This window comes from Camelina sativa, chromosome 6, assembly GCF_030686135.1.
Source record: "Camelina sativa cultivar CO46 ecotype springtype chromosome 6, ASM3068613v1".
Classification (NCBI taxonomy): Eukaryota; Viridiplantae; Streptophyta; class Magnoliopsida; order Brassicales; family Brassicaceae; genus Camelina; species Camelina sativa.
In genome coordinates, this window is record NC_141885.1 from 21,546,625 (window position 1) to 21,570,969 (window position 24,345).

Here is a 24,345-nt window from a genome sequence, read left to right on the forward strand (position 1 = left end):
TATGCTACTCATTTTAAATTTTAAATTGTTAATAACAAAAGAATGAGAGAATATAAAAGAACTTTCAAATAAAACGAGTTATATGTCAATGAGTACATGTCTTGCGAGAATATAAAAGAACTTTCAACAAAAACTAGGAAATTATAGAGTACATGTCTTGCGATTATGTCCTACTTGGTTGCAATTACCACATGTGTATTGTTTTCTTGGCTTCTTCTTTTCCATTGCAATTTCCAATGCCGATTTGATTCTTGAATTCTTTGGTCTACCTGGTTGTTGTTTTGGAATCGGGGGTCTACATACCTTCGTTATCACATGTCCAGGAACAGATTTATCAAGCGCCCTTGGCATGATGGCATTCTCGTAGGAAGCGTAAACGTAGTGTTTGCGATAATAAGGATGACTCATTGAAATGCGAGAAATGTTTCTGAATTCACCGGCCGCAATTGCATGTGCACAAGGGAGTTTCTCCAAGTCAAACCTGCAACACGTACACTTTTTATCTTTCAAATTGACAACATGCAGAGATGTTCCACTTGTTACTTGTACTTGGTGTGCATCGATATCTTGGACAGTAAGTAACTTAGCATAGTCCACACGACCCTATAAAATAATTGTGACATTATATTAGAAACTTAGTTGTATAACATACACACTTGCTAAGAAAGGATAGAAACGAACAGACCTGGAGAATTTTCTCTACACCACGAGTCAAGTCTGTTGTCATCTTCAATGCATCAGTCCTTCTATCAGAAAACCACCTAGTCATCACAGACCTTATTTCTTCCAACAGTTGTACAATAGGAAAGCTCCTAGCATGTGACATGACCTTATTCATTGATTCTGCAATGTTGCTTGTAAGCAAGTTGTACCTATCACCTGGGAAATGTACACGAGTCCACATACGCACATCAGCCCTCACGAGGTACTCATGTAGTGCTGGATTCATGGCTTCTATCTGATCAAATGTGGTTTGAAAGTCGATAAGTCTAAAAGCATTCGCCGCCTTTTTAACCAAAGCGAATTCTGCTCGACCTTTAAACCGGACCAAAATATTCTTGTACATATGGTATGTACATATTCCCCTACTAGACTTTGGATAGACCTTTTTAATAGCTTTCCCAATTGATTGATGCCTATCAGAAATAATGGAAAGGCTTTCATCATCTGGTATCACACAGCTGAGTTGCTTGAAAAACCATTCCCATGATTCATCATTCTCTGTATCAACCACGGCGAAAGCAATAGGAAAAATCTGAAAATTGCCATCTTGAGCTGTTGCTGTCAGTAGTGTCCCTAAGTATTTTCCCTGTAAAAAAGTACCATCCACAACAACCACTTTCCTCAAAAACGGAAATCCCTGTATGCTTGCACCAAATGCTAGAAAACAGTACTTAAATCTTTGAGCTTCATCAACATCAAGCTGTGTAAAAGTTCCAGGATTTGCCCTTTTTATCATATACAAATATGTAGGAAGCTGCTCATAACCACTCTCTGGACTACCCCTGACCAACTTGCGAGCATGCCTTAACGTTCGATATGCTTTCCAATAATCCATCTATCATCAACAAATATTTTTTCTTCATTGTTGTGAAAAAAACAGAAAAATACTACTGGTAAACAAAATAATCGAAATAATGCTAAATAAATAGAAAAATTATACCTTGATATGAAAACGTTTATTCAACGCTTCAGCAACATGCATTGGCAGTACCTTGGGACCAACTCCACCAACAAAATCTTTGTACAACTCTCCTAGAATATGATGATCTGCTTGTCGGGCACGCATAGAGCGCTCTGTTACTGAACATGTATGTGCTGAAATAAACACACGCACCTCAAACTTTGGAAAGTGTCTTAATGTTGCAGCTGTTACCCTCCACTTGCATCCTTTAACCCAACACTTTACAATCAATAAGGTTGGTCTCGATTTGTAAACATAATAATCAAACCTTTGAACCAAGGTTAGTATCTTCAAACGTGTTTTTAGGTGCTCCTTTGTATCATACATTTGCCCAACAGCCAAATTCACAGAAGACAAGTCTACCTTTGAGACATCAACTGGTTCCTTATTTTCTTCAATATAAAAAGATGAACTCCTTTTCTTCATTGGCAATTTATGATCCTCTTCTTCTGGTGGAATTCCATACAGGGTAAAATTCTCATCATCAGAATCTGTTCCGTCAGAATCATCACAATAATCAAATCTACTATCATCTTCATCCATCTCTTCTTCATTTGTGTCGCTGGCCATATCAAGATACTCTTCTCCAACCTGATCATTTTCATCTCTTCCTCGTTTCTTACCTATGTGATTCAAATCAGTCTGTATTTTCTTCTTCACTTCAACACAAAGTCGACCTGTATCCCTTTCCAATTGTCCCAGAAAAGTGTGCAACTGACGAGAATTATCAATAATAACTGGTGGTGTATCACCGGGTAAGTCCTGCAATAACCTCTTCGAGATCTTGTAACTCAAGACAACATCAAATACCTTGTTATCCAGCCTGTAATCCTCATAAACCATTCCAATGCAATCATCAAATCTGCTTTGATCGTTACATTGTAGAATTCGTGAACCCCTTTCATTATCAACAACAAACAACCATTTATTGTTGTCAAAGATCCAATTACCACAAACGAGAATCACCTGCTTCATATTCTCTTGGTTGAATGTGAATTACTCTAAAACGTGAAGGAGGAAATGAAAAAAAAAACCACCTTAAAAGGAAAATAATAGACAAGTCGATTATGAACCCCAAAAGGAAGAAAGCATGATTAAATCCACATTGGAAAGGAGGAAGAAGGAATTTATGGAAAAATAAGATGAACCAAAAAAAGAAAAAAATTTCAGTCGATATAGGGGAGGGGAGGCACGATACAAAAGACCAAAAAAGGGTAAACCCTAGATTCTCGCCATATATGGCAACTGCTACAAAAGTCTGTCGCTTAACTTAAAAAAAAATCTGTCACCAAAGGCACTAATAAATCTGTCATTACTCTGTAACAAATCTGTTATAAAAAATCTGTTATCAAATGCGAAATAATAGATTTGTCATTACAGATAACAAATCTGCTGTCACTATATCAACAAAAAACAAAACTGTTATCATTGTATTCATATATAATAAATCTGTTATTAAGCAGCAGATTTTTTAGTAAGAAAAAAAAAACTGTCATAACATAAGAAAATCTGCCACAACATATATTGTGCATGTGGGTCAATATAGCAATTTTTAAAAGACTTTCGAAAATCTGTTATCAAACAACAGATTTTCCCTTCAATCCAAAAGTCAGTCATAACTAAAAAAAAATCTGTCATCACTAGATGTCAAACTAGCAATTATTTTTACGTATATAAATCTGTCGTAATGTGACAGATTTTTTAAGTGAAAAAATAAAACTGTTGCAACAATCATAAAAAATCTGCCACAAAATTCCTAGAAATTTGACTAAAACAATGAAAATCTGTCATAACTTTATATATAAGTCTGTCGTGTTAAGAAAATCTGCTGTCCATGAAAAATCTGTCGTTACACACTTCAAATAAATCTGCCATATAAAACAAATCTGCTGTCAAATTCTGCAAATTAATCTGCCATCTAAAATAAGTCTGCCAAAAAAAAACTGCCATCAACAATAAATCTGCCACTTGCAAATTAGTCTGCCATTACATGTATGGCAGACTTTTATATAAAAAAAAAAAAAAAACGAAATTGCAGGAATTTTTTACAAAGGGTAATATTGACTTTTGTTTTTTTCCTAACAAAGCAAAAAAGGGTATTTTTGGTATGAAACTAACCCAACTGACCCTCAAATTTTAGGAGCTAATCTAGCAATTAACTGCTCAATTTGGGTTAAACTAGTAATTCTCCCTAAATGAAATTGAAAGCCTTTTTGTTGTAATCATCGTCATGTATTGAATTCATCAAATATTTTCATGCTTTTAGTAATATCTATTTAGTATAATAGTTCTATACAAAGTTTGATTGGTAGTTTTCATGAATTACGAATCCTTTTATGATTTACTAAACATACGGAAAATAAAGTTGTTTTAGTTTTACAAAATTTTGGCATTAAATTAGTTTGTGTAGCCATTATAAACTGAACAGTAATACAGTATTATACTCTCTTTTTTTTTCCTCGCGCACTCCACGGACACCATATCATTTGTAAATTAGGCTACTATAAATATGGTAAGAGTTATTGGAATAACATAGGAGTATTATTATTTTTAACAAGTACCGACAGGAAAAGAAAAAAATACAAATTTACAAATCACACAAATGGTAGGCCCCGTGAAAGGAGTTAACCCCACAAGGCCTTAAAAGCCCACAAAGACTAAAGAAACCCTAACAGGAAACGCTTGGTTACAAACACCTTTCCTTTGCTATTAGAGTCATAGTCATATGCTTCGTAGATTAAATGGCTTTTGCCTTTTGGGGAAGGGACCATTACCTATCACTTTCTAATTTCTGATGCTTCATTTGCTCCTTTTCTTAGCTGCAACTCATCAACTAGGAACACTACTCTTCTATCATCCATGTATGTCTTTTTTTTCAAACCATGTATATGCCTATTTATTTAATGGTACACTAGGATTTAACCCGCGGTACACCACGGGACAATTATTTAATTTTATTTATAATGATGTTGGATTTTAGTGGTATTTAATTTAGTAATAAAATTATATATTTTTAATTTTTAATCTTTTTATATTTAGTGATACAATTATTCTTAAAGTATTATAATTTTATCATGAAAAACACTAAAATTATGAATTATAACTGTTTGTATAATGTATATTTAATCAGAATAATTAACTGTTTTATTTATTTAAAATAATACTATTTGTTTGATATATAATTATTTAATTTAATTGATTGTTTATTTTTCAGTGTATACAGTTAATGATTGATTATTCTATTTTTTTTTTAATTTTGGAATACATATATAGAAAAGAAATTTGCTAGTAATAAGGATTTTAAGTAGAATTAATTAGTTTCTATAAAAAAATGATTTTGTCAATTTACCATATTTTACTTCTTGCTTTTAGTGCAATTTTGTAGGGACTAAAATTTTAAATAAGCAAAATTAAAAGGGTAGAACCCAAAATGTACTTCAAAAATGTATATATATATATTGGATTTTCAGTTTAGGAAATTTATTAATGTTAATATAATTATTGAGATTGTAAACTTTTGTTATAGAAAATTTGTGGTATATCATTTAAATTTGAGAGATTCTAGCATCCATAAAAATAGTTTTGGAGATTTAATGAGTTAAAACTTTAATGGGTAGAGTTGTTTTTAGAAAAATCAGAATGTATAGATGTTGTTAAGATTTTATGGCAATAAATGTAACAAATGTTGGTCAGTATAAGAAAGTTTAGTATTTGAGTTTCTCTGCAATGTTATTTATGGAATTTCTTTAGGGATTATTGTTGTAAAATAAAAAAATTAAATAATTAAAACTTAAAGGGCATAAACCAAAATGTACTTCAAAAATGTTAATATAGATGGAAAAAACAAATGGTAGATCTTATAAGATAGAAAGACTTGCTTTATAAGAATCACTCTCTTATTATTGCTTAGAAAATAACTCAAAACTAAACAATGTTGCACTCTTTCTCGTATCATTGCCACAACTCAACAATTGATATATATATATAGTGCTTTATTCTCCTATTTTCTATTAGAACTAGATAACTCCTAACTCTAGTAGGATTATGCTTGACCCCTCTTATCCTTATCACTCCTTTGTAAGGATATCTTAGGCCTTAAGTCATTGAATTTTATCCAACAGATCCAATCTAATCATATAAGTAAATCATATGTAATGCAAACCCGGTCTGCATGACTAGCGCGCTATCATGAATGGACCGTTACCTAATAACTGAAATACATTAAATCATTAATAAGTAACAGTTGTGTGTTGTAAGTAAATGAAAAATAACTTGAAGAAGATTCGATGGGGAACAAATCATGCCCCTTTCATAGCATGTAAGCTCACAAGCTATAATATAAGCCTACTTTATAATAGCATGTAACCTCGCAAGCTAAATAATTTGTAGCAGATTAAAAACAGAAGATATTTATAAATACAACAAATGCAAATGAAGTTAAAGTCTTAAAGAACATGAGCCCACCAATGTCTTTTAGAGTTAAACACTCTAGATTCTACCTCTATATGTGCAGTTATACACAATCAATGTCAATTTAAGCATCTTGCGAAGAGACGATTTTAGAAAAGTAGAATTGGAAAATGATGCTTATAGAATTTTAACTTTCACTTGAACAAATCATTCTTCAATCATTAAGTTGGTTCAACATTAATTTTCTTATCTGAAAGGTAGATAGGTTTGATTTTATGACAACATTTTGTATGGGCCAAGATAGGTTTGATTTTATGACAACATTTTGTATGGGCCACGATTTATGTAATTATGATAAACGGATCTCGAATATTTTATGAAAGAATTAATCAGATGTACTCAAAAAAGTTGGTTTATTTCTGATACCTAACAATTTTCTAAAAATTTCTCAGATATTTAGTGTTTTGAGTCTAATTATAATTTACCTATTGAGTTTATTTTTTATTTTTAATTCCGAAAATATTAAAAAAAATACACATCAGCAAACGTTTCCACGTCATTATTGACAGGGAACGTCTGATTTATATTATTTCACAGTTGAGTTATAATACTTTAGGGAAGACGAAAGATCTTGTACACAGAAAGAGAAAGATCTTGTAGAGAGTCAACTTATCTTTTAGGCTATGAGTGAAGTGACTATGTCTTTGTGGAAGTGATCGCCAAGGGGAAGACGGTCGCTGGCTGCTCTAGAGAGTCAACTTATCTTTCAGGCTATGAGTGAAGTGACTGTGTCTTTGTGGAAGTGATCGCATAATTTATACACAACACAGAATTATTGATTGAAAGCACAAAAATGTTTAGATAATATATTTTCTCGGTGTACTACAGCTAGCCATGCAACGTGGTAACAAACAGACCTCCATTAATGTGGACATAATCTTCGTTTAAAGGTCACAATCTCTCGTTTACTTGTTAGCTAGCCTTACTCCGATCCTCACCTTTGCTTTAAGGATGTTTTATGACTTTTTATCTTTCTTTTTCTGGAACAAAGTTTTATGACTTTATCTAAAGTAGGGAAATCAAGATGTACACCCAGGCCCTACACCCAGACCCGACCTTGTACACATTTATATGATACATAGGTATCGGGCCTCAATTTTCTGAAGCCCAGTAAGGATTTTTTACTTTTTTTTCTTAATTATCAGACATCAATTTAAGAGTTAGTTTCTTTTAAAATGTCTCATTTTTAAAATTTATTTTCAGATGAGACCCCAATTTAAAAATTGCTTTGAGTTGAAGCCCAAATTAAAAAATTGCATTGGACTTACTGAGAAAAACAATTTAAAAAAAAATATTATCAGACCTCATTTTTAAAGTACAATTTTTTTGGTATTGGGCCTCCAATGTTGCTGGACCGGCACTATGTACACATTTGTTGCATCATGAATATATATAATAAAAATCAATTCTCATAAATAACATCAAAATAATTTTTGTTTACAAATTTAACAGAATTCTCGTGCTTAAATCGATTGATAACGTAATTAAATTTTAGTTTTTTTTTAAATTATATATTGTTTTGAGTATATAATTACAGGGATAGTAATATAAAAGAATTTAATGTTTAGTTAAAGCCAAAATATTGTCTACATTATAGTAGTTGTTGAATCTGAAATTCACACAATGAATTTGTTTGAATGAGGAACAAATTCACTTAAAATCTCTCTCTAAAACAATAGATTAAAGCTTGAAAATAAAGAGGGGTTTTGATCTCTTGAAAGAGAAGTTAGGGTTTTGCCCAAGAACAATGAAGAACTAGGGTTTTTGTATTAATTGCTGGATACTTTAAAATGAGAGGATATTTCTCTATTTATATGAATACATTGATTATAAAATAAATCTATTTTCCTTAAATCTCTGATCTTCAAATATGGTAAATTTCCTCTTCTGATGATCAAGTCGGGCTTAGGGGGCGGTCTCGGAGGTCGGTCAAGTGATTTCGTCGGGCTTCTGCTTATAGGCCCGTTTAGCTAGCCCAAAAGGGGGTCCCTTGGTTTAGTTAATGTGCAAAGTCTATTTAGTTTACCTTCGGTTTAGATCGGTATGTCGTGGGTGTTAAATCTCGCACCAACAATTAGTCCTCCCCAGTTCGGTAGATTCGATTATCCATTCGAGTTTCCGAACTATAGGAAAAAATATTCGATCTAAACTTTAGAAAAACTGAATTCCGAGCACGCGACCTGATGTTGTGCGTCAGGACTCGTCGCCTCGTTAAAACCTTCTCCGGTAAACCACATGGGAGAAAACCCGAAGTAAGGAAAAAGAGTATGAGTCATGATCCTAACGTCTTTAGCGCCCTCATACGGACGGTCTCGCCGATGGTTGCCTTGGCTGCGTCGATCTCTCAGTCTTCTTGGACGAATGCTTGGACGAAGTGGTTGATCTTGTTTCTTGAAGTCCTAGATGAACTCTTGGTCTGAGTTTTCCCGCGAGTGATACGAGTGTCCGAAAGGTGTCCCGGTCTGGCTCGAGCGTCGCTGGACGCGTGTCCGATCTCGTGCTCACATCACGCACCATAGCAGTTGCTAATCCAAGTTGAGACATGTCGCATATCATAATGATTTTTTGTAAGTTGGTCGCTCTCTTCATTGCTGACCAGCTAGCTTGCAATTCCGGAAGAGGAAGCTCAATCTTTGCAGGCTATTTAGGTTTGTGATCCCCGGAATGAATGATGAACTCGAATGAGGTGTCTGAGGATGACCTGGCACTGAAACGTCAGAGGACGACCTGAAACGAAAAGTTGTATGAGGAAAAACTGAGAAGTTTTCCGAAGTTTTCCGAAGACGAACTGAAAAGTTGTCTGAAGGAAGAACTGAGAAGTTTTCCGAAGACGAACTGAAAAATTGTCTGAAGGAAGAACTGAGAAGTTTTCCGAAGACAAACTGGAAACTTGTCTGAAGACATACTGAGAAGTTGTCTTATTTGGACGAATTGTTGTTGCAAGAAATAAAGTTTTCACTCTATTCGGAATTTTACACGAGGCGGGACGTCTCCCGGCTTGCATCGAGTAATCCTTATTGGGTAATTTAACCCAAGCGTACATGCGCTTTGGCGGAGGGCGAAGTACGGGACTTCGGCTTACCTCCTTTGTTCCAGTTTGGAAGTCAGACGGCGAAATTTAAAACTCTGGGTTCGGCATACATATCCGTCCAAACCGGAACTTGCGAAACAATTCAAAAAAGAATTCTCTGGGTTCGGCTTATCTCTCGTCAGAAGTGCGAAATAAAAACTCTGGGTTCGGCTTATTCCTCGATTAAAAGTTTGAAGGGAGCGAGATACTGGGCTCGGCTTATTCCCCTTTTAAAAGTTTGAAGGGAGCGAGACACTGGGCTCGGCTTATTCCCCTTTTAAAAGTTTGAGGGGAGCGAGATACTGGACTCGGCTTATTCCCCTTTTAAAAGTTTGAGGGGAGCGAGATACTGGGCTCGGCTTATTCCCCTTTTGCGGTTTGACGCGAGTCGAGCATCTGGCCAGGATGTCGAAAGATTCTGTATGACTCACAAAGATTCAAACAGAACTGAAGCTATTTGATGATGAACTGAAATCGAAGTTGTATGCAGACGACCTGAAACTGAACTTATCTGAAGACAAACTGAAACTGAAACTGTCTAAAGACGGATTTAAAATGGAGCTGTCCGAAGAAAAACTAAAACTGGAGCTATCTGAAGTTGAACTGAAGTCGAAGCTGTCTGCAGACGAAATGAAACTGGAGCTGTCTGAACACAAACTGAATATGAGGTTGTCTGAGGACAAACTGGAACTGAAGCTGTCTGAACACAAACTGAATCTGAAGTTGTCTGAGGATGAACTGAAACTGAAGCTGTCTGAACACAAACTGAATCTGAAGTTGTCTGAGGATGAACTGAAACTGAAGTTGTCTGAATACAAACTGAATCTGAAGTTGTCTGAGGATGAACTGAAACTGAAGCTATCTGAAGACAAACTGAATCTAAGGTATCTGAAGACGAGCTGAAAGTGAGGTGTGTGAGGATGACCTAACACTGAGGCGTCTGTGGATGACCTGAAACTGAGGCGTCAGAGGATGACCTAACACTGAGGAGTTGTCCGAAGACGATTTGAGACGTTGTCTGAAGGACGAACTGAGAAGTTGTCCAAAAGACGAACTGAGACTCAAGTTGCCTGAAGGACGAACTAAGAAGTTGTCCAAAGACGAACTGAGAAGTTGTCCAAAGACGAACTGAAGAGTTGTCTGAAGGACGAACTAAGAAGTTGTCCAAAGACAAACTAAGAAGTTATCCAAAGGAAGAACTGAAAAGTTTTCCGAAGATGAGCTGAAAAAGTTGTCTCAAGACGAACTTGATACACATTCGTGTATACGTAGTAGTAATTTTTTTTTTATGCGAGGCATGGCTCCGCATTTTTTTATTTATGCGAGGCATGGCTCGGCATTTTTTTTAAGTAAGGATGCTTGCTTCACACTGAATATATATGCCATCATGTTGAAGAGATCCCTCACAATAACGATTCATGCAACATTAGAGCTCAAATCAAATGCTTATGATCAAGTGATAATGATTTTCAAGTTTTTACGTTTTGATGATTCTATATGGCATAAAGATATCTAGTGTGATTTATATGAATGTATAGAAAACTTATCTCGATGAATGTGTCGGACAGAATGCGTCTGGTGATAGCTTTTGGTAGAAATAACCTATTGACATGAAATTGGTATTGTTAGATAGATAAGCTTCGGAGCTTCAAATTGATATGTTGAACGGCGTCTGGCGCTTTCTAAAATGGCAGGAAATTGCTTCTAAAGTTGGCTCTTTGGACAAGTCAGATCTGTCATTTAGAGTTTTGACATATCACACCTGTTGAGGGAAATTGGTGATAAATTTCTTGAAACAACTCGGCTTCAGGCGAGGTCGGTCTCGTAAGAGAGATGAGACTCGGGGCTTCAAACTGATATGCAGATTGACTACATATTCTACATGGATTGCTGGGATTATCGTCATGATGTAAGGCGATCTGACAATTGCGGTCAGGCTGCATCTGATCAAGATAACTGGTCATAAGTTGAGATGTTGAGCACCAATGAATATGTGGTCGATCTCGTTAGGAAGATAAGCCTTGGAGCATCAAATTGACATGTAGATTGCCGTCCGGTTCTTCCTAGAACGCCAGAAAGTTGTCTTCAAAGTTTGAGTTTCTTGACAGATCGGATCTGCGATTTAAAATTTTAACAGATTATCTCAGGTTTAGAGAAATCGATGATAAATTTCTGCAGACAGCTCAGATTGAGACGAAGTAGATCTCGTTAAGAAGAAAAGCCTCGGGGCTTCAGATTGATATGTATTATGGTGACTGGTTCTTCCTATAACGCCACAAAATTGCCTTCAAAGTTTGATTTTCTTGACAGATCGAATCAACGATTTAGGGCTTTGACAGATCGGACCAGCCGAGGAAAATCCGTGATAAGTTTCTTGAAACAGTTCAGATTGAGGCGAGGTTAGTCTCGTTAGAATCATAAGCGTCGGGGCTTCAGTTTTATATGTAATACGACGCCTGATGCTTTCCAGATCAATGGTAAACGTCGTTAAAAGTCGTCTTACTTCTACATGCCGGTTCTGCGATATAGAGGTCTGACAGATTAGACCAGTTGAGCAGATTGGTGATAAATTACTTTAAACAGCTCTGCTCCAGGCGAGGTCAGTCGTGTTGGAACAATAAGCCTTGGAACTTCACACTGATATGCAGATCGCCTAAAGGTCTATCTAGATCGCTGGGAATATTGTCACAATGTGAGACGATCTGACAATTGGTCGTAAGTTGAGATTCAGAGCACCGATTGAGGCGTGGTCGATCTTGTTAGAAAGCTAAGTCTTGGAGCTAAGTTTATATGTATATCGGTGGCGACCTTCTCTTAAATTCGAGACGACGAGCTGATAGCTAGGGTTCCGAACAGTGTGTCAGTTCGGAAATATGGTGATATCTTCTGATATACACTGCTTATTGAGCTGAGATCAGTTTTTCTGGGAAGATAAACCTCTTAGCTTCAGAATGATATGTATACCGGCTCTAGGTTCCATCTAGATCAGTGGCAAACTGCTCTCCAAGTCGGGATGACGAACTGACAGCTATAGTTTGAACAGGATGCGTCAGTTCGGAAATAGGGCGATAACTTTCGATACACACTTTGGATTGGATTGAGGTCACCTTCTCCAGAAAGTTGACTCTAAGGCCTATCCGTGGATGGGTTGTGCGTAATCTGGGTCATAGTAATTTGTCGGGTAATCGATCCCAAAAGTTGCCTGGTGCGATGAAGACGGATCTGTGTTTTAACAGATTGTGTATGCTGCAGACAAACGGTGATATTTCTCGGCAGACATGTCCAATCAACATGAAACCGGTTTCTATGGAAAAATGATTCTCGGGGCGATATATGAGTAGGCTATTCATAACCCAGTTCGGCGGAGTCGGCTGGTAAATCGTCTCAGAGATCGACTGGTCGGGACCCGTCAGATCTATATTAATTTCGACATATAGAATATGCGGCAATGAGAGGGCGATATCTCTCTGAAGAAAACTCCGATTAAAACGAAATTGAGTTATGTGGAAAGCTTATTTTCAGGGCAATCCATAGATAGGTTATTCACGACCTGATTCGTTGTACGCATCCGGAAAATCGATCCCGAGGCTGGCTGGTTGAAAACAGACGAATCTATATTTGAAAGATAAAGTATGTTGCAGAGAAACTGCAATATCATTCAGACGAGGGCTCGGATTGGAACGAAATCTTGTTCCACGGAAAGCTACTGTTCGGGGCAATCCGTAGATAGGTTATTCGTCTTCTAGTTCGTCGGGAACTGCCGTGAACTCGCCTTGCAAGGAGGCGGTTTGGATGGTTGAACTTGATCTTCTGGTTTGTCTTAGGTTTGGTAGTAGAGAGAGGAAACGTAGAACTTGTGTAAGGATCCCCACAGACGGCGCCAATTGTTGAATCTGAAATTCACACAATGAATTTGTTTGAATTGGAAACAAATTCACTTAAAATCTCTCTCTAAAACAATAGATTAAAGCTTGAAAATAAAGAGGGGTTTTGATCTCTTGAAAGAGAAGTTAGGGTTTTGTCCAAGAACAATGAAGAACTAGGGTTTTTGTATTAATTGCTGGATATTTTACAATGAGAGGATATCTCTCTATTTATATGAATACATTGATTATAAAATAAGTCTATTTTCCTTAAATCTCTGATCTTCAAATATGGTAAATTTCCTCTTCTGATGATCAAGTCGGGCTTAGGGGGCGGTCTCGGAGGTCGGTCAAGTGACTTCGCCGGGCTTCTGCTTATAGGTCCGTTTAGCTAGCCCAAAAGGGGGTCCCTTGGTTTAGTTAATGTGCAAAGTCTATTTAGTTTACCTTCGGTTTAGATCGGTATGTCGTGGGTGCTAAAACCCGCACCAACAGTAGCAAAAAAATCGAAGAACATAAATATTTGTTTAATTAGTTCGATAATCGAAGAACTTATGTGTGTTGATGTGTATAGTTCTGAGGTTATGTCAAGTCCAATCATCATTAAAGATAAAAGATATTTATCAATACAATAAATGCAAATGAAGTTAAAGAACATGAGCCCACCAATGTTTTTAAGAGTTAAACACTCTAGATTCTACTGTTGAGCTTTCTAAATCAAATAGGCAACTTAATATATTATCAAATGGACTAATCCTAAGTCCATATTTCGGTAGGATTAGGATAACTTGTATTTTAATCTTTCTTCAAGCTTACTCCAACAATCTCTCCATCCAATTTTGCTAGATCTTGTACTCCCATTAGCTCCCTCATTTCTCTAAACTTGAATGTTCCCAAAGCCTTTGTAAGAATGTCCGTCTTTTGCTTACTTCCCGAAACATGCTATACTTCTATTTGTGCACTTTTAACACAATCTCTTATAAAGTGATAACGTCTGTGTATATGCTTGCTTCTACCATGGAAAACTGGATCCCTGGTGAGAGCAATGGCCGATTGATTGTCAATTCGAATAGTTATTTTCTCACTTGAAGATCTTGTAAGCTCAAATAACAAATCCTGCAACCAAATTGCTTGTTTTAATGCTTCAGTTCCTTCAACAAACTCTGCTTCACACAAAGACATAGTTACAACATCTTGTTTTTATGAACACCAAGTAATTGGACTCTCTCTAAAATAGAAGATGTGCCCTGAAGTACTTTTCCCATAATCAGGATCAACATTGTGTGTAACCAACCAACTTAGGTATCAAAATCGATCTTTCATAAGACAGACTAAGAGTAGTTGTACCTTTCAATTATCTCAAGACTTGTTTCATCACTACTTCATGCGATTCTATACCAAATATAATGTGTTTACATTTCGTCAAATTATTTCTCGGTACCATAATTTCTTACAAGAAAATAACATGAAAAAAAACACAATATCGATTAAAAACAGAAAGAATAAAACATTTATTCCACCAACTTTTTTATTTCTTTATGTGTTCAACTTCAAACTAAAACTTTCATCTTTTCACGTAAACATGGGAAAGCACCAAATTAAGAAGTCAACAGTTAATGCCATATATAGACATTATACTCGATCACAGCATTTCTGCTCGTAAAATTGAGCGTAAAAGTTTTGGCCTGTGCATATCCTTTTCCGAACCTGAAAGCTCCCGTTCCTCCGATGATCGGCATCTCTCTCACCTTCGACATTATCGGATTCCGGCCATACAATGAGATGGTACTGCCGGTAAATTTACCCGTCCTGAAAACAAAGTTAAAAACCATAAGCAGACTAAACTCGTTCTGGCCGGTCGATGCAAACATTCCTTGCGCTCTCCCAACTTCCCCTGACGTTATTTCAGCTCCCACCGTCAATATGTCGTCAATAACTGAAACAATACCAAAAGCGGTTGCCGAGGAGTTTGTGGTGGGACCTGTAGCGACTACGACGGAGGTTGGTTTGTCTCCGGTGACAATGTCGTGTAAGTAGAAGTGGAGGTGGGTTAGCTTCTCTAGTTTATGTCCTGGATATGGTTTCTTCACTGTTGTTGAAAAAGCTTCGGATCCTGTAATGGTGGAGGCCAGAAGAAGAGCCGAGAACAGAGAAAGAAGAAGGCTAGCCATGGGGAAGATGGTTGTTATTGCTTGAGAGATTCAACTTATCTTTCAGGATATGTGTGAAAAATGTGATGTTGTTATGTGGAAGTGATGGCATACTTTATACACAAAACGGAATTATTGATTATAGGACAAATTTTTTAGATAATCGATTTGCTTGGTGTACTACAGCTAGCAAGTAGCGAGACGACGTGCTCCATAGCCTCCATTGATGTGGACATAATCTTCGTTTAAAGGTTACAAGTATCGCTTTTCCAAAATAATAGAGAAAAAGGAAGGTTACAAGTTTAAAGATAAGAGAGATATGTTTTATGACATAATAAAACTAAATTAAATAGCAAAAGTCAGAAACACGTTTGTTACTACATCTTAAGAAAATACAACGATTTTAAATATTACCATTCATGATCTTCTTCTTTTTTCATCAAAAAAGAATTTATATAGATGATAAATGGTAATTTTTACAAACATGATCTAGTAGTACAATGTTTTACTAGTCGTCTAGTATATTTCAATTGATGAGACTTTAATAACTATTCAAGTGTTTATAATTTAGAGGCATATAATTTTGTAAACACTTGAATAGTCTTTAAAATCTTTAAATTATGGTTGTAACTTTTTTTTCTTCTTACTTCACCATTTTCACTCATTTTGAGGCATAAGTTTGTTATCTTTGTTTGAAGATTATAATTATTAAGTGAGCATAAGAAAACAAATTGAAAAAAGTGCTTTTATTACCAAAAAAGAGAGAAGATAGAGATATGTTGTATGGCTTTTATCTTTTGTTTTGGACAAATTTTTATGACTTTATCTAAAGTAAAGAAAGTCACAGACACGTTTGTTGTCGTCGTATTGTATAAACACGTAAAATATCTTGTGTTTCTACCTACTATTCCATGATTTTAGTACTACACTGTTTTACTAGTCGTCTAGAATTTATTTCAAGTGATGAGATTTTCAAAAAGACTAGACAAGCGTTTCCAATTTCGAGGCATAAAGTTGTAACCTTTTTCTCCAACCTCACACCATTTTCACTCTCTCGCGTTTTGGCGTGCGCCCACGTTTCTGGGCGTGTGTGCTGTACGTCGTTCCTTCCTTGTTGATCCACAGAGTTTTGACATCAGAGGGACTGTGAGATACATAAGGTTACCTCAAAAGTCGCACCAGTAAACATTCAAAGGTTATAATATTGTTATTCTTAGTAATAAAGTGTCACAACGAGACTTATTATATAACACGTAAGATTCGAATAACTGAGTCAAAGCGAATCTATTTGTAGAAAAAACGATTTATACTTAATCTATTTATATTGGATTACACCACTACAAAATATATTTGATAAATAGTAAATAAAAAACAATCTAATCCACAAATAAATGTGTCTATCCTAACAGTTGCAGCTATTCAAATCCATAATAGTAATGTTTTAAGCAAAACATTAAAAATGTTAATTACCATTTACCAATATAATATTATTTTAGATGGACCATTTTGCGATTAGAAAACAATATCCTGAAGAGTTCATCACATAAAGTCATAAACTGCCAATTTTTATAACACTCACAATACATTACACGAAAATAGCAATATCAGTTACACAACAAAAACAACAACAACAGAAACCATTTATCCCACAGGATATTTGTTTGAATTATTTCATCTGATGTTCAACAAAAAGTGGTGAAACGCATTAAAAAAATGCCAATAGTTAATGCCAAACATAGACATTGTACACGACCACATCATTTCCGCTGGTAGTATTGTACACAAAAGTCTTGGCCTGTGCATATCCTCTTCCGAACCTGAAAGCTCCTGTACCTCCGATGATTGGCATCTGTCTGATGTTAGTACGGAGGCCATGAAATATTTCCTGTGCTATTAAGATATTATCCGAGATATAATGCCCAGCCACAAACGCCGACTGTGTTTCGGAAACCAGTTCTGAAAGGAAAGTACGAAGTCCTTGACATAAAACCTTGGAAATAATTTTATACCCAACATTGCATAAACTGATCGGACGTAACTCGGACATCTTGGTTGGTTTATCCACCTTCGGAATAAGGCAAATATTTGTCTCATTCAATCGTTTATCAAAGACCCCTTCCTGGAGAAAAGAGTTAACCAATAAGACCAAATCCGCTTTAATCGTGTTCCAAGCTTTCTGGTAAAATAATGTCGTCATACCATCCGGGTCCGGGGCCTTATCCGGGTGCATCATAAAGAGTGCTTGTTTAATCTCCGTCTCAATAACTTCCCGAGTTAAAGAATCATTTGTGGCCTGACTCACTAATGTACCAATCTCAGCTAGCTTATCCTCAAAATCCGAAGGATTTAGTGAAAAGCTCCTGAAAATACGACACTGCCGTAGTTTGTATCGCACGTTCCTCATTCGACCAAATACCATGTTGATCAAAAAGGCCAACTATTCGGTTCTGGATCCGTCGCTGCTTCGTCTGAGCATGGAAATAACTGGTATTACTATCCTCGAATCTCATCCACCGACTCCGACTTTTCTGATACCAATATACCTCCTCATCCCGATACGCCTCCCGTAATCGCCAAGTAAGTTCCGAGATCTCCTCAACTGAAGTACCATCATCCTCTTGAGCTATCGCTAACTTATTTTTCAAATCTTCAATTGTCTCCCGTCCGGACGGTACCTGAGCTTTCCGCCATTGAGAAATGGCCTGTCCACAAGTAGTGATTTTGTCCACTAGAGTGGGAGACACAGAACCGGTGCTCACATCCCACCCCGACGAAATAGCTCGAAACAGACCATCCTTATCGAGCCACCGACGGTCAAAGCGAAAGCTGCTTTTTCCGCGGCGAACTTTGTCCTCGAGGACCGCTAAAACTGGCATATGGTCCGACGCGATCCTGGGTAAATATTCCGTGAAAGAATCAGTAAACAAATCATGCCACTGTTCATTTGCGAAAGCACGGTCCAGCCGACACCGTATCGGCTTCTTGTCCCTCCATCCCCTCCACGAAAGAGTATCACCCAAAGCCGGAAACTCAAGTAACCCACAATGGCGAATCATTGTATTAAAAGGAACAAAAGAAGAGGCAGAACGCAATTTCCCACCCCTCTTCTCATGGTTCCCTTTTAACTCATTGAAATCACCAATTAGAAACCATGGACTATCTCTATCCAACCCAATACGGGTTAACCGTTCCCATACTCCATCCCGGTTCTTTGGAACCGGATCTCCATAAACAAATGTCAAAAAAATGGTTGTGCCTTTATAATGAAGTTCCACATCAATAAGTCTGTTTGATTCGAATAAGAAAGAAACATTACTATTATTATTATTATTGTAGAATAATGCCAAACCACCACTACATCCAATTGGTTCAACAGTTTTTAAAGTAGAATAACCAAAATGACCAACAAAAGACTCTAAAACAGAAAAAGGTTGTCGTGTTTCAGACAAAAACAAGAAATCTGGTTTATGCTTCCCCCACAAGTCCCTAAGATACCCAATAGTAGCTTTATTCTCCAATCCCTCACAATTCCAACTTAGTATTTTCATTTGGTAACCTTTGAAAGTGGTGGTTTAGCTCCACCAACTATACCCTTCTCCTTCTCGTGAGGCTGCAGGGTAATTGTGTCTCCAGCCGAAGCAGAACCACAAAATGTTTAGATAACATATTTTTCTCGTGCTAAAAACAGACCTCCATTAATGTGGACGTAGTCTTCGTTTAAAGGTTATAGTCTCTTGTTTACTTGTTAGCTAGCCCTATTCCTCACTTTTGCTTTGAGGGTATCTAAATTAAAAAAAAAAAAAAAGAAGTTAAGTGACCACAAACAAGAAAACAAATTGAAAAGAATGCTTTTATGGTTGGACCCAAAAAAAAAAAAAAAAAGGTTTTGTTCTGAATGCTTTTTTTTTTTTTTTTTTTTTTTGAAAAGAACCAAGACACAGAGGTACAATGTTGTATAGGAGGAAATAGGGGAAGTTGGGGATATTTTGAAAAATATGACTATTTAAAACGAAACGTTAGTATTCATCTGCTATAATTGGTCTAGCATTGAGATAATCGAACAAAAAAACGTTTCATATCTCTAATTGTATCTACTCTTCCATGATTCCACTATAGTCTGCTAATGTATTCCAAGCGATGATACTTCTATAAGGCATAATAAGAGAGTGTAACAACCTCTTTGTTCCTGCTTCACCATATTCACCTCTGAGCAACAACAAGCAAACGCTTTCGTGTTGAAGTTCTTGGTCTAGCGCTGTGGCGCGTATCCATAAGATTGGGCCCGCATATGTCGATTCTTGATGATCTGCAACGAGATTGACCTCAAAGGGGCAGTAACATCCAAAGGTAGAAGTACTTCTTCAAGCTCAGACCAGTCAAGATCTTCAGAATCCCCATCTTCATACTCAACTCTGTACCAACCAGATTGTTTGTCGAACTTTGTCACCACACCAGAATAGTAATGACCCAAGAAAAACTTGCGAACTTGTCTACCCTCGAGCCATTCGCCGCTTCCAACAGTGCCACTTGATGATGATGATATTGGTTCGTCTTTGGCAACCATACAATCTGTTTGAGGTTCATCAGGTACACCATTGATAACAACAGCAGGCTCTCCAGGTATCTCGAAGATCCCTGGAGGAAGAGACGGTGGTGCTTCTTGCTTAATGCTCCCAGTGTTCTCCATCTTTTTTTTCTTCTGCAAGAAAGAAAGCTCACAGAGTTAAGTTAAGATTCAAAACATCAGCTGAATCACTCATCTGTTGAACCAAGTGCATCTTTCACAGTTTCTGTAGGTTTCAGGACCGATGAAGCAAATTTAAAGGCGAATCATTCATAAAACGGATACACGAGAATCAGATACAAACTTGAAAACGAACGAATCGATCTCTAAATCTTATACTATGGTGATGAAATTGTCTTCTCCTCGAACATTTGAACATTCGATTCTTAGCACAAACCCTAAATTCCCCAGCAATCGGCGAGGCGATTCCAGTTTTATACCAATAAAAAACGACGAATCGAAAGAAGAGAAGAGGCTCACTCACCAGTAAACAGGTGGAGATAGATATTTACGGGCGAGAGATTTTGGCCACCGTCGTTCGTAGTCCGTCGAGTGTACGGCGGCGAAGGGAGGCGAGGCGGGAGCTTTTAAGAGATTAAGCCAGACACGTTCTCTTGTTTGGCAACGCGGACAACTTAACTCTGGATGGATCCACTCAGCATTACTAATCCATTTTTGCTTGCCACCACTACTACTAGTACTAGCCTTTTTATTTATTTGATCACCCTAATATAAATTAGAAATGCACTAATTGTATTGTGTGACTCGAATGAGACCGTGTCAAGTGTAGCCATCAAGACCCTAAAATAGATTCCAGTGTTTGTTCATTTGATACCCCAAGTCTTTGTTTACTTCTCTTACACTGGATCTCTGATTGTGTTGCAAAAGACTATCTATTAGCTAATTTTTTAGTAATCTATTTGAGGCTCGAATCAATCTGATAGTCACTAATGATAATATCGAACAAGCTAAGAGTCCCAAATAATGATTGCTTAGAAGATGATGGGGATGCTGTTTCTCTTTGGCCTAGTATGTGATTACAAAATGTCTAGTTGGGTTTTCTCTGATTTCAGATGTTTTCTCTATTATTATGCTCTGCGTCGATGCCGATGCCGGTATTCAACAACCTCAAACGTTATGTTTTGAGGAGGTGTAAGAGTCGATGGCAAGCAGTACCAGTTCTCCTAAATAACAGTCCACATCTAGAAACTCTTAGGCATTGAAGTATTGAACACAACTTATTTTCTTAACTTGTAGAAAAGTAGAGTTCATAATATGAATCCCCTTAGCCATATGGCCCTACTTTCAAGATCTTTCGGACTGTGTGCCAGATACAACATGCGAGGATGTTTGTGACTGCAAAGGTTGTCCCTGCTCATCTTGTCCACTGAAGAGATTAGAGATTGAAGGGTTTAGAGGAACAATGAGAGAGATGAAGATCATCAAGCATTTCTTGGACTACTTTCCGTGCTTGAAGGAGACAGAAATCACTGTTCCAGCATTTCTTGGTCCAACATAGCTCGATGATCGAACTCTACAAGAAGTCATTGAGTTGCAATGTCGAACTCATGGTGTGTGAGTCTCTGTATAACAAGTTGATTTCCCAATAACGTCTACAAGGAACAAAACTTGCTCATAGTTTTGCCAAAGTCCCTTCGAAGCACCACGCGCCAACACATTACACATCCACATGATCCACACCAGTTTTACACTTGAGGGAGAATTTCTCTATAAGAGAATCACCCTGCAAACCCAAAACGCCGTTTCCGAGCATTCTTGAAGACAACACGAACAATTCTGTCAATCTGAGGAACATAAGAAATGCTTTAAAATATTAGTCCATAGTACTTAACAATCTGTCCACAGAAATCTGCATCTGAGATTTTCAATCAAGTACCTCGTGGGTAACATAAACCTCAGTATTAACCCAACTTCTTCGCCATTATCATTTGTCTTAATGCCCCTTGGTGTGATTAAATTTTATCAAAAACGAATAGATTCGTTAAACGATGTGTGTGATTAGATTCTTCTTCACTGCGTCTTCTTCTTACTTGAGCGACAATTGTGTTTTTTTTTTTGTTTAAGTGGCAAAGAGATTATTTTGCTTTCTCATTGTTTGTTCATCTCAGGTGCTTGCCAGCGTTGCACAAAGTGAGCAATATTACCTGGAAGAGGCGGCTACAGAGATTGAGAATGCTCGCAAAGTCGACGAGGCTGTTCCCGATTTCAAATCGAGTACGACCAAATCTTTTCTTCTTTTACCTTGAACTGTTATTATGACCACATATATATATATATATATATATATGTTTGTTTGTTTGGTTTTTTAACTCTACTAATGTTCTTCTTGTAACTCCATCAGCACATTTGGAATTGAAGAAGATGGCTGAAGAGGGTGCAAAAATATTCACGGACATGCGGCAGTCTGCTCTTAAACGAGTGAGGCTTTCTTGTTCTGTTAATTTCCCCCTAGGCATTTTTTTTTATCTTTACAGTGACAGTGATGTGGGCTGCTGCTAACCCAACTAATGTTGCATTTTTTGTGAAACAGGTGCTTTCTTTGGAAAATCTCAAGAAAACAGAGATTGAAGCTTTGCAGGCTTTGCAGCGTCGACGAGATGTCACAACCCAAAAGACGAGGCATTGTTGTCTCTTCTTTTAGTATTATTACTAGTATTAAGTTGTTGTTGTTGTTTTTTTTTTTTTTTTTTTTTTTTTTCTGTATCTCTCTATTTTATCTAGCTACAGACAAAAGAGTTACATATCTAATTAATTATGATAATGGTTTGTTGAATTTTCCCAAAATCTTCCATCTGTATATGCCAAGTTTGTTTTCTACTATTTGTGGAGTTGCAATATATACTTCGAATTTTTGAACATTTAAGGCATCCGATCCGAGTATATGTGTGTATGGTTTTTTTAAAGTTTTGATGCTTGTAGAGGAGATCAGACTGGGTTTCTTGGCTCGCCGGGTGCAAGAAGAGATCAGTTAGACAAGGTACATATGCGTTCGTTATTGAGAACCATGTGTGTTTGTATCATATATCAGGGTCATTGGGGAGGTCGTCTGTGGCATTAGAAAAGCACTAGAGATGTTTATGCTTCTGCCATCTTTCTTTTTTTGCTTCTCAATGTATCACCATACTACAGTATGAGTAACTACTGAGGACTTATGGGTTGAATTTGACCTACACAAGGACATACTACAGTATAGTGAATAGTATGTAATATATGACTTGTACCTTGTTTTGAATGTTGTTGTTGGCATGATTGGATGTAAGGATGAATATCGTGTGTTAAGCTCGCTGAAAAGAGCTTCTCAACAAGACTGATTACGGCAGGACACACCTATCAGCTCTCGAACTTTTTCAAGGTATCCTGCGAGATCTTTCTACTGAACTGAAACGGATTGATACATATGCATATATAGTTACCAATGAAACGGATAGTGGCTTCTCCAAAAATGTGAAGTAGCTGGTATAGTGACAATTGCTGACAGTTGGAAAGAATGTGCCTTGTCTTTGGGTCTTTTAGGGGGAGTAGGGACAATTCATTTGTTTCAGTAACAAGCTAGGTTTGCTTGGCATCATCTTGATTTATATAGGCTATATAGCGAGCGAGAAGAAGCCTCCTCCTGTAAGCAGAGATCAAGAAGAAGCTCCATTAATTGTTTGCTAGAGTATTCTGAAACTGAATGCTAGTAGTACAAGGACATTAAATGATGGCGAGGAGATTCAGGTTGCGTTATGCAAAAAGGCTTTATAAAAAAAAAATGTAGAAAAGCAGTTGGTCATGAGAAGTGTCTGTCTATTATAGTGGTTCCTGCTTGGTAGTCCTTCCTTCAAAGCAAAGTAGTCAGAGAGGCTTGATAGAACTTAGATGCAGAAAGAGTTCATCTCTTTTACAATTTTTCAATCTCTCCGATGACGACTATACTTGCTCCTCAACATTTTTCTGGTTTACCCATCTTGGATCAAGGCAAGTATCAATTAAAATAGTGAATTTAAAAAGGTGTGGTTGTGATTTAAAAGTTTACAATTTTTATGTTGGGTTATTCAAGCTTTTTTTTTATATGGGGTTTTTAATCTTTTACATTAGACGCCATATATAGAAGTTTACTAATAAAATTAATTTTTATTGTGGTAATTCGGAGTTTATACAACAGTGTTTCGTTTACATAACAAAATTTACAACCATAATGTAAAGAAATCCAAAGCTATATAATACTATAATTCAGGGAAAAGTATAAACAAATATTCAAAGAAAAAAAATCAGAAAATCATAATTAAAATAGTGAATTTAAAAGGTGTGCTTGTGATTTAAAAGTTTACAATTTTAATGTTGGGTTATTCAAGCTTTTTTTTTATATGGGGTTTTAAATCTTTACATTGGACGACATATAGAAGTTATTGATAAATTAATTATTATTGTGGTAATTCAGAGTTTATATGTGTTTCGTTTACATAACAAATTTTACAATCATAATGAAGCTATATAATATATAATAAAAGAAAAGTATTAACAATATTCAAAAAAATTTGAAA

The 24,345-nt window shown here is 36.6% G+C and overlaps 2 protein-coding genes and 1 pseudogene across 3 annotated transcripts; all 3 read right to left on the reverse strand.

The window, feature by feature from the left end:
- Positions 1 to 43: 43 nt before the first annotated feature.
- Positions 44 to 6,954, reverse strand: LOC147942891 (uncharacterized). The gene is made up of 3 exons (XM_087453532.1): positions 1,664 to 6,954; positions 686 to 1,309; positions 44 to 603 (listed from the first exon to the last, which is right to left on the reverse strand). The coding sequence occupies exons 1-3, from the start codon at positions 2,657 to 2,659 to the stop codon at positions 142 to 144; spliced, it is 2,082 nt and encodes a 693-aa protein (XP_087309658.1). The 5' UTR covers positions 2,660 to 6,954; the 3' UTR covers positions 44 to 141.
- Positions 6,955 to 14,597: 7,643 nt separating this feature from the next.
- On the reverse strand, positions 14,598 to 15,346 carry LOC104792103 (dirigent protein 21 pseudogene; annotated as a pseudogene).
- A 3,188-nt stretch (positions 15,347 to 18,534) lies between these two features.
- LOC104792104 (dirigent protein 17) lies at positions 18,535 to 20,482 on the reverse strand. Of its 2 annotated transcripts, XR_015559740.1 has the most exons (3): positions 20,286 to 20,482; positions 19,414 to 19,936; positions 18,535 to 19,020 (listed from the first exon to the last, which is right to left on the reverse strand). XR_015559740.1 is itself a non-coding variant. In XM_010518154.3 (2 exons), exon 2 carries the CDS (start codon positions 19,922 to 19,924, stop codon positions 19,487 to 19,489), a length of 438 nt encoding a protein of 145 aa, XP_010516456.1. In that variant the 5' UTR covers positions 19,925 to 19,936; positions 20,286 to 20,424; the 3' UTR covers positions 19,222 to 19,486. The 2 variants fall into 2 exon arrangements, 1 of the variants encoding a protein (XP_010516456.1); XM_010518154.3 differs by lacking the exon at positions 18,535 to 19,020 and having other exon boundaries at positions 19,222 to 19,936; positions 20,286 to 20,424.
- Positions 20,483 to 24,345: the final 3,863 nt, after the last annotated feature.

What these genes read in the sequence shown, in the direction of transcription:
- LOC147942891 (XM_087453532.1), bottom strand. Translation starts at nt 2,659, where the DNA reads ATGAAGCAGGTGATTCTCGTTTGTGGTAATTGGATCTTTGACAACAAT. An exon ending in ATAAACGTTTTCATATCAAG is followed by an intron (nt 1,310 to 1,663) that starts GTATAATTTTTC and finishes ACTTTTTTACAG; the next exon opens with GGAAAATACTTAGGGACACT. An exon ending in GTGTAGAGAAAATTCTCCAG is followed by an intron (nt 604 to 685) that starts GTCTGTTCGTTT and finishes ATTATTTTATAG; the next exon opens with GGTCGTGTGGACTATGCTAA.
- LOC104792104 (XM_010518154.3), bottom strand. Translation starts at nt 19,924, where the DNA reads ATGGAGAACACTGGGAGCATTAAGCAAGAAGCACCACCGTCTCTTCCT.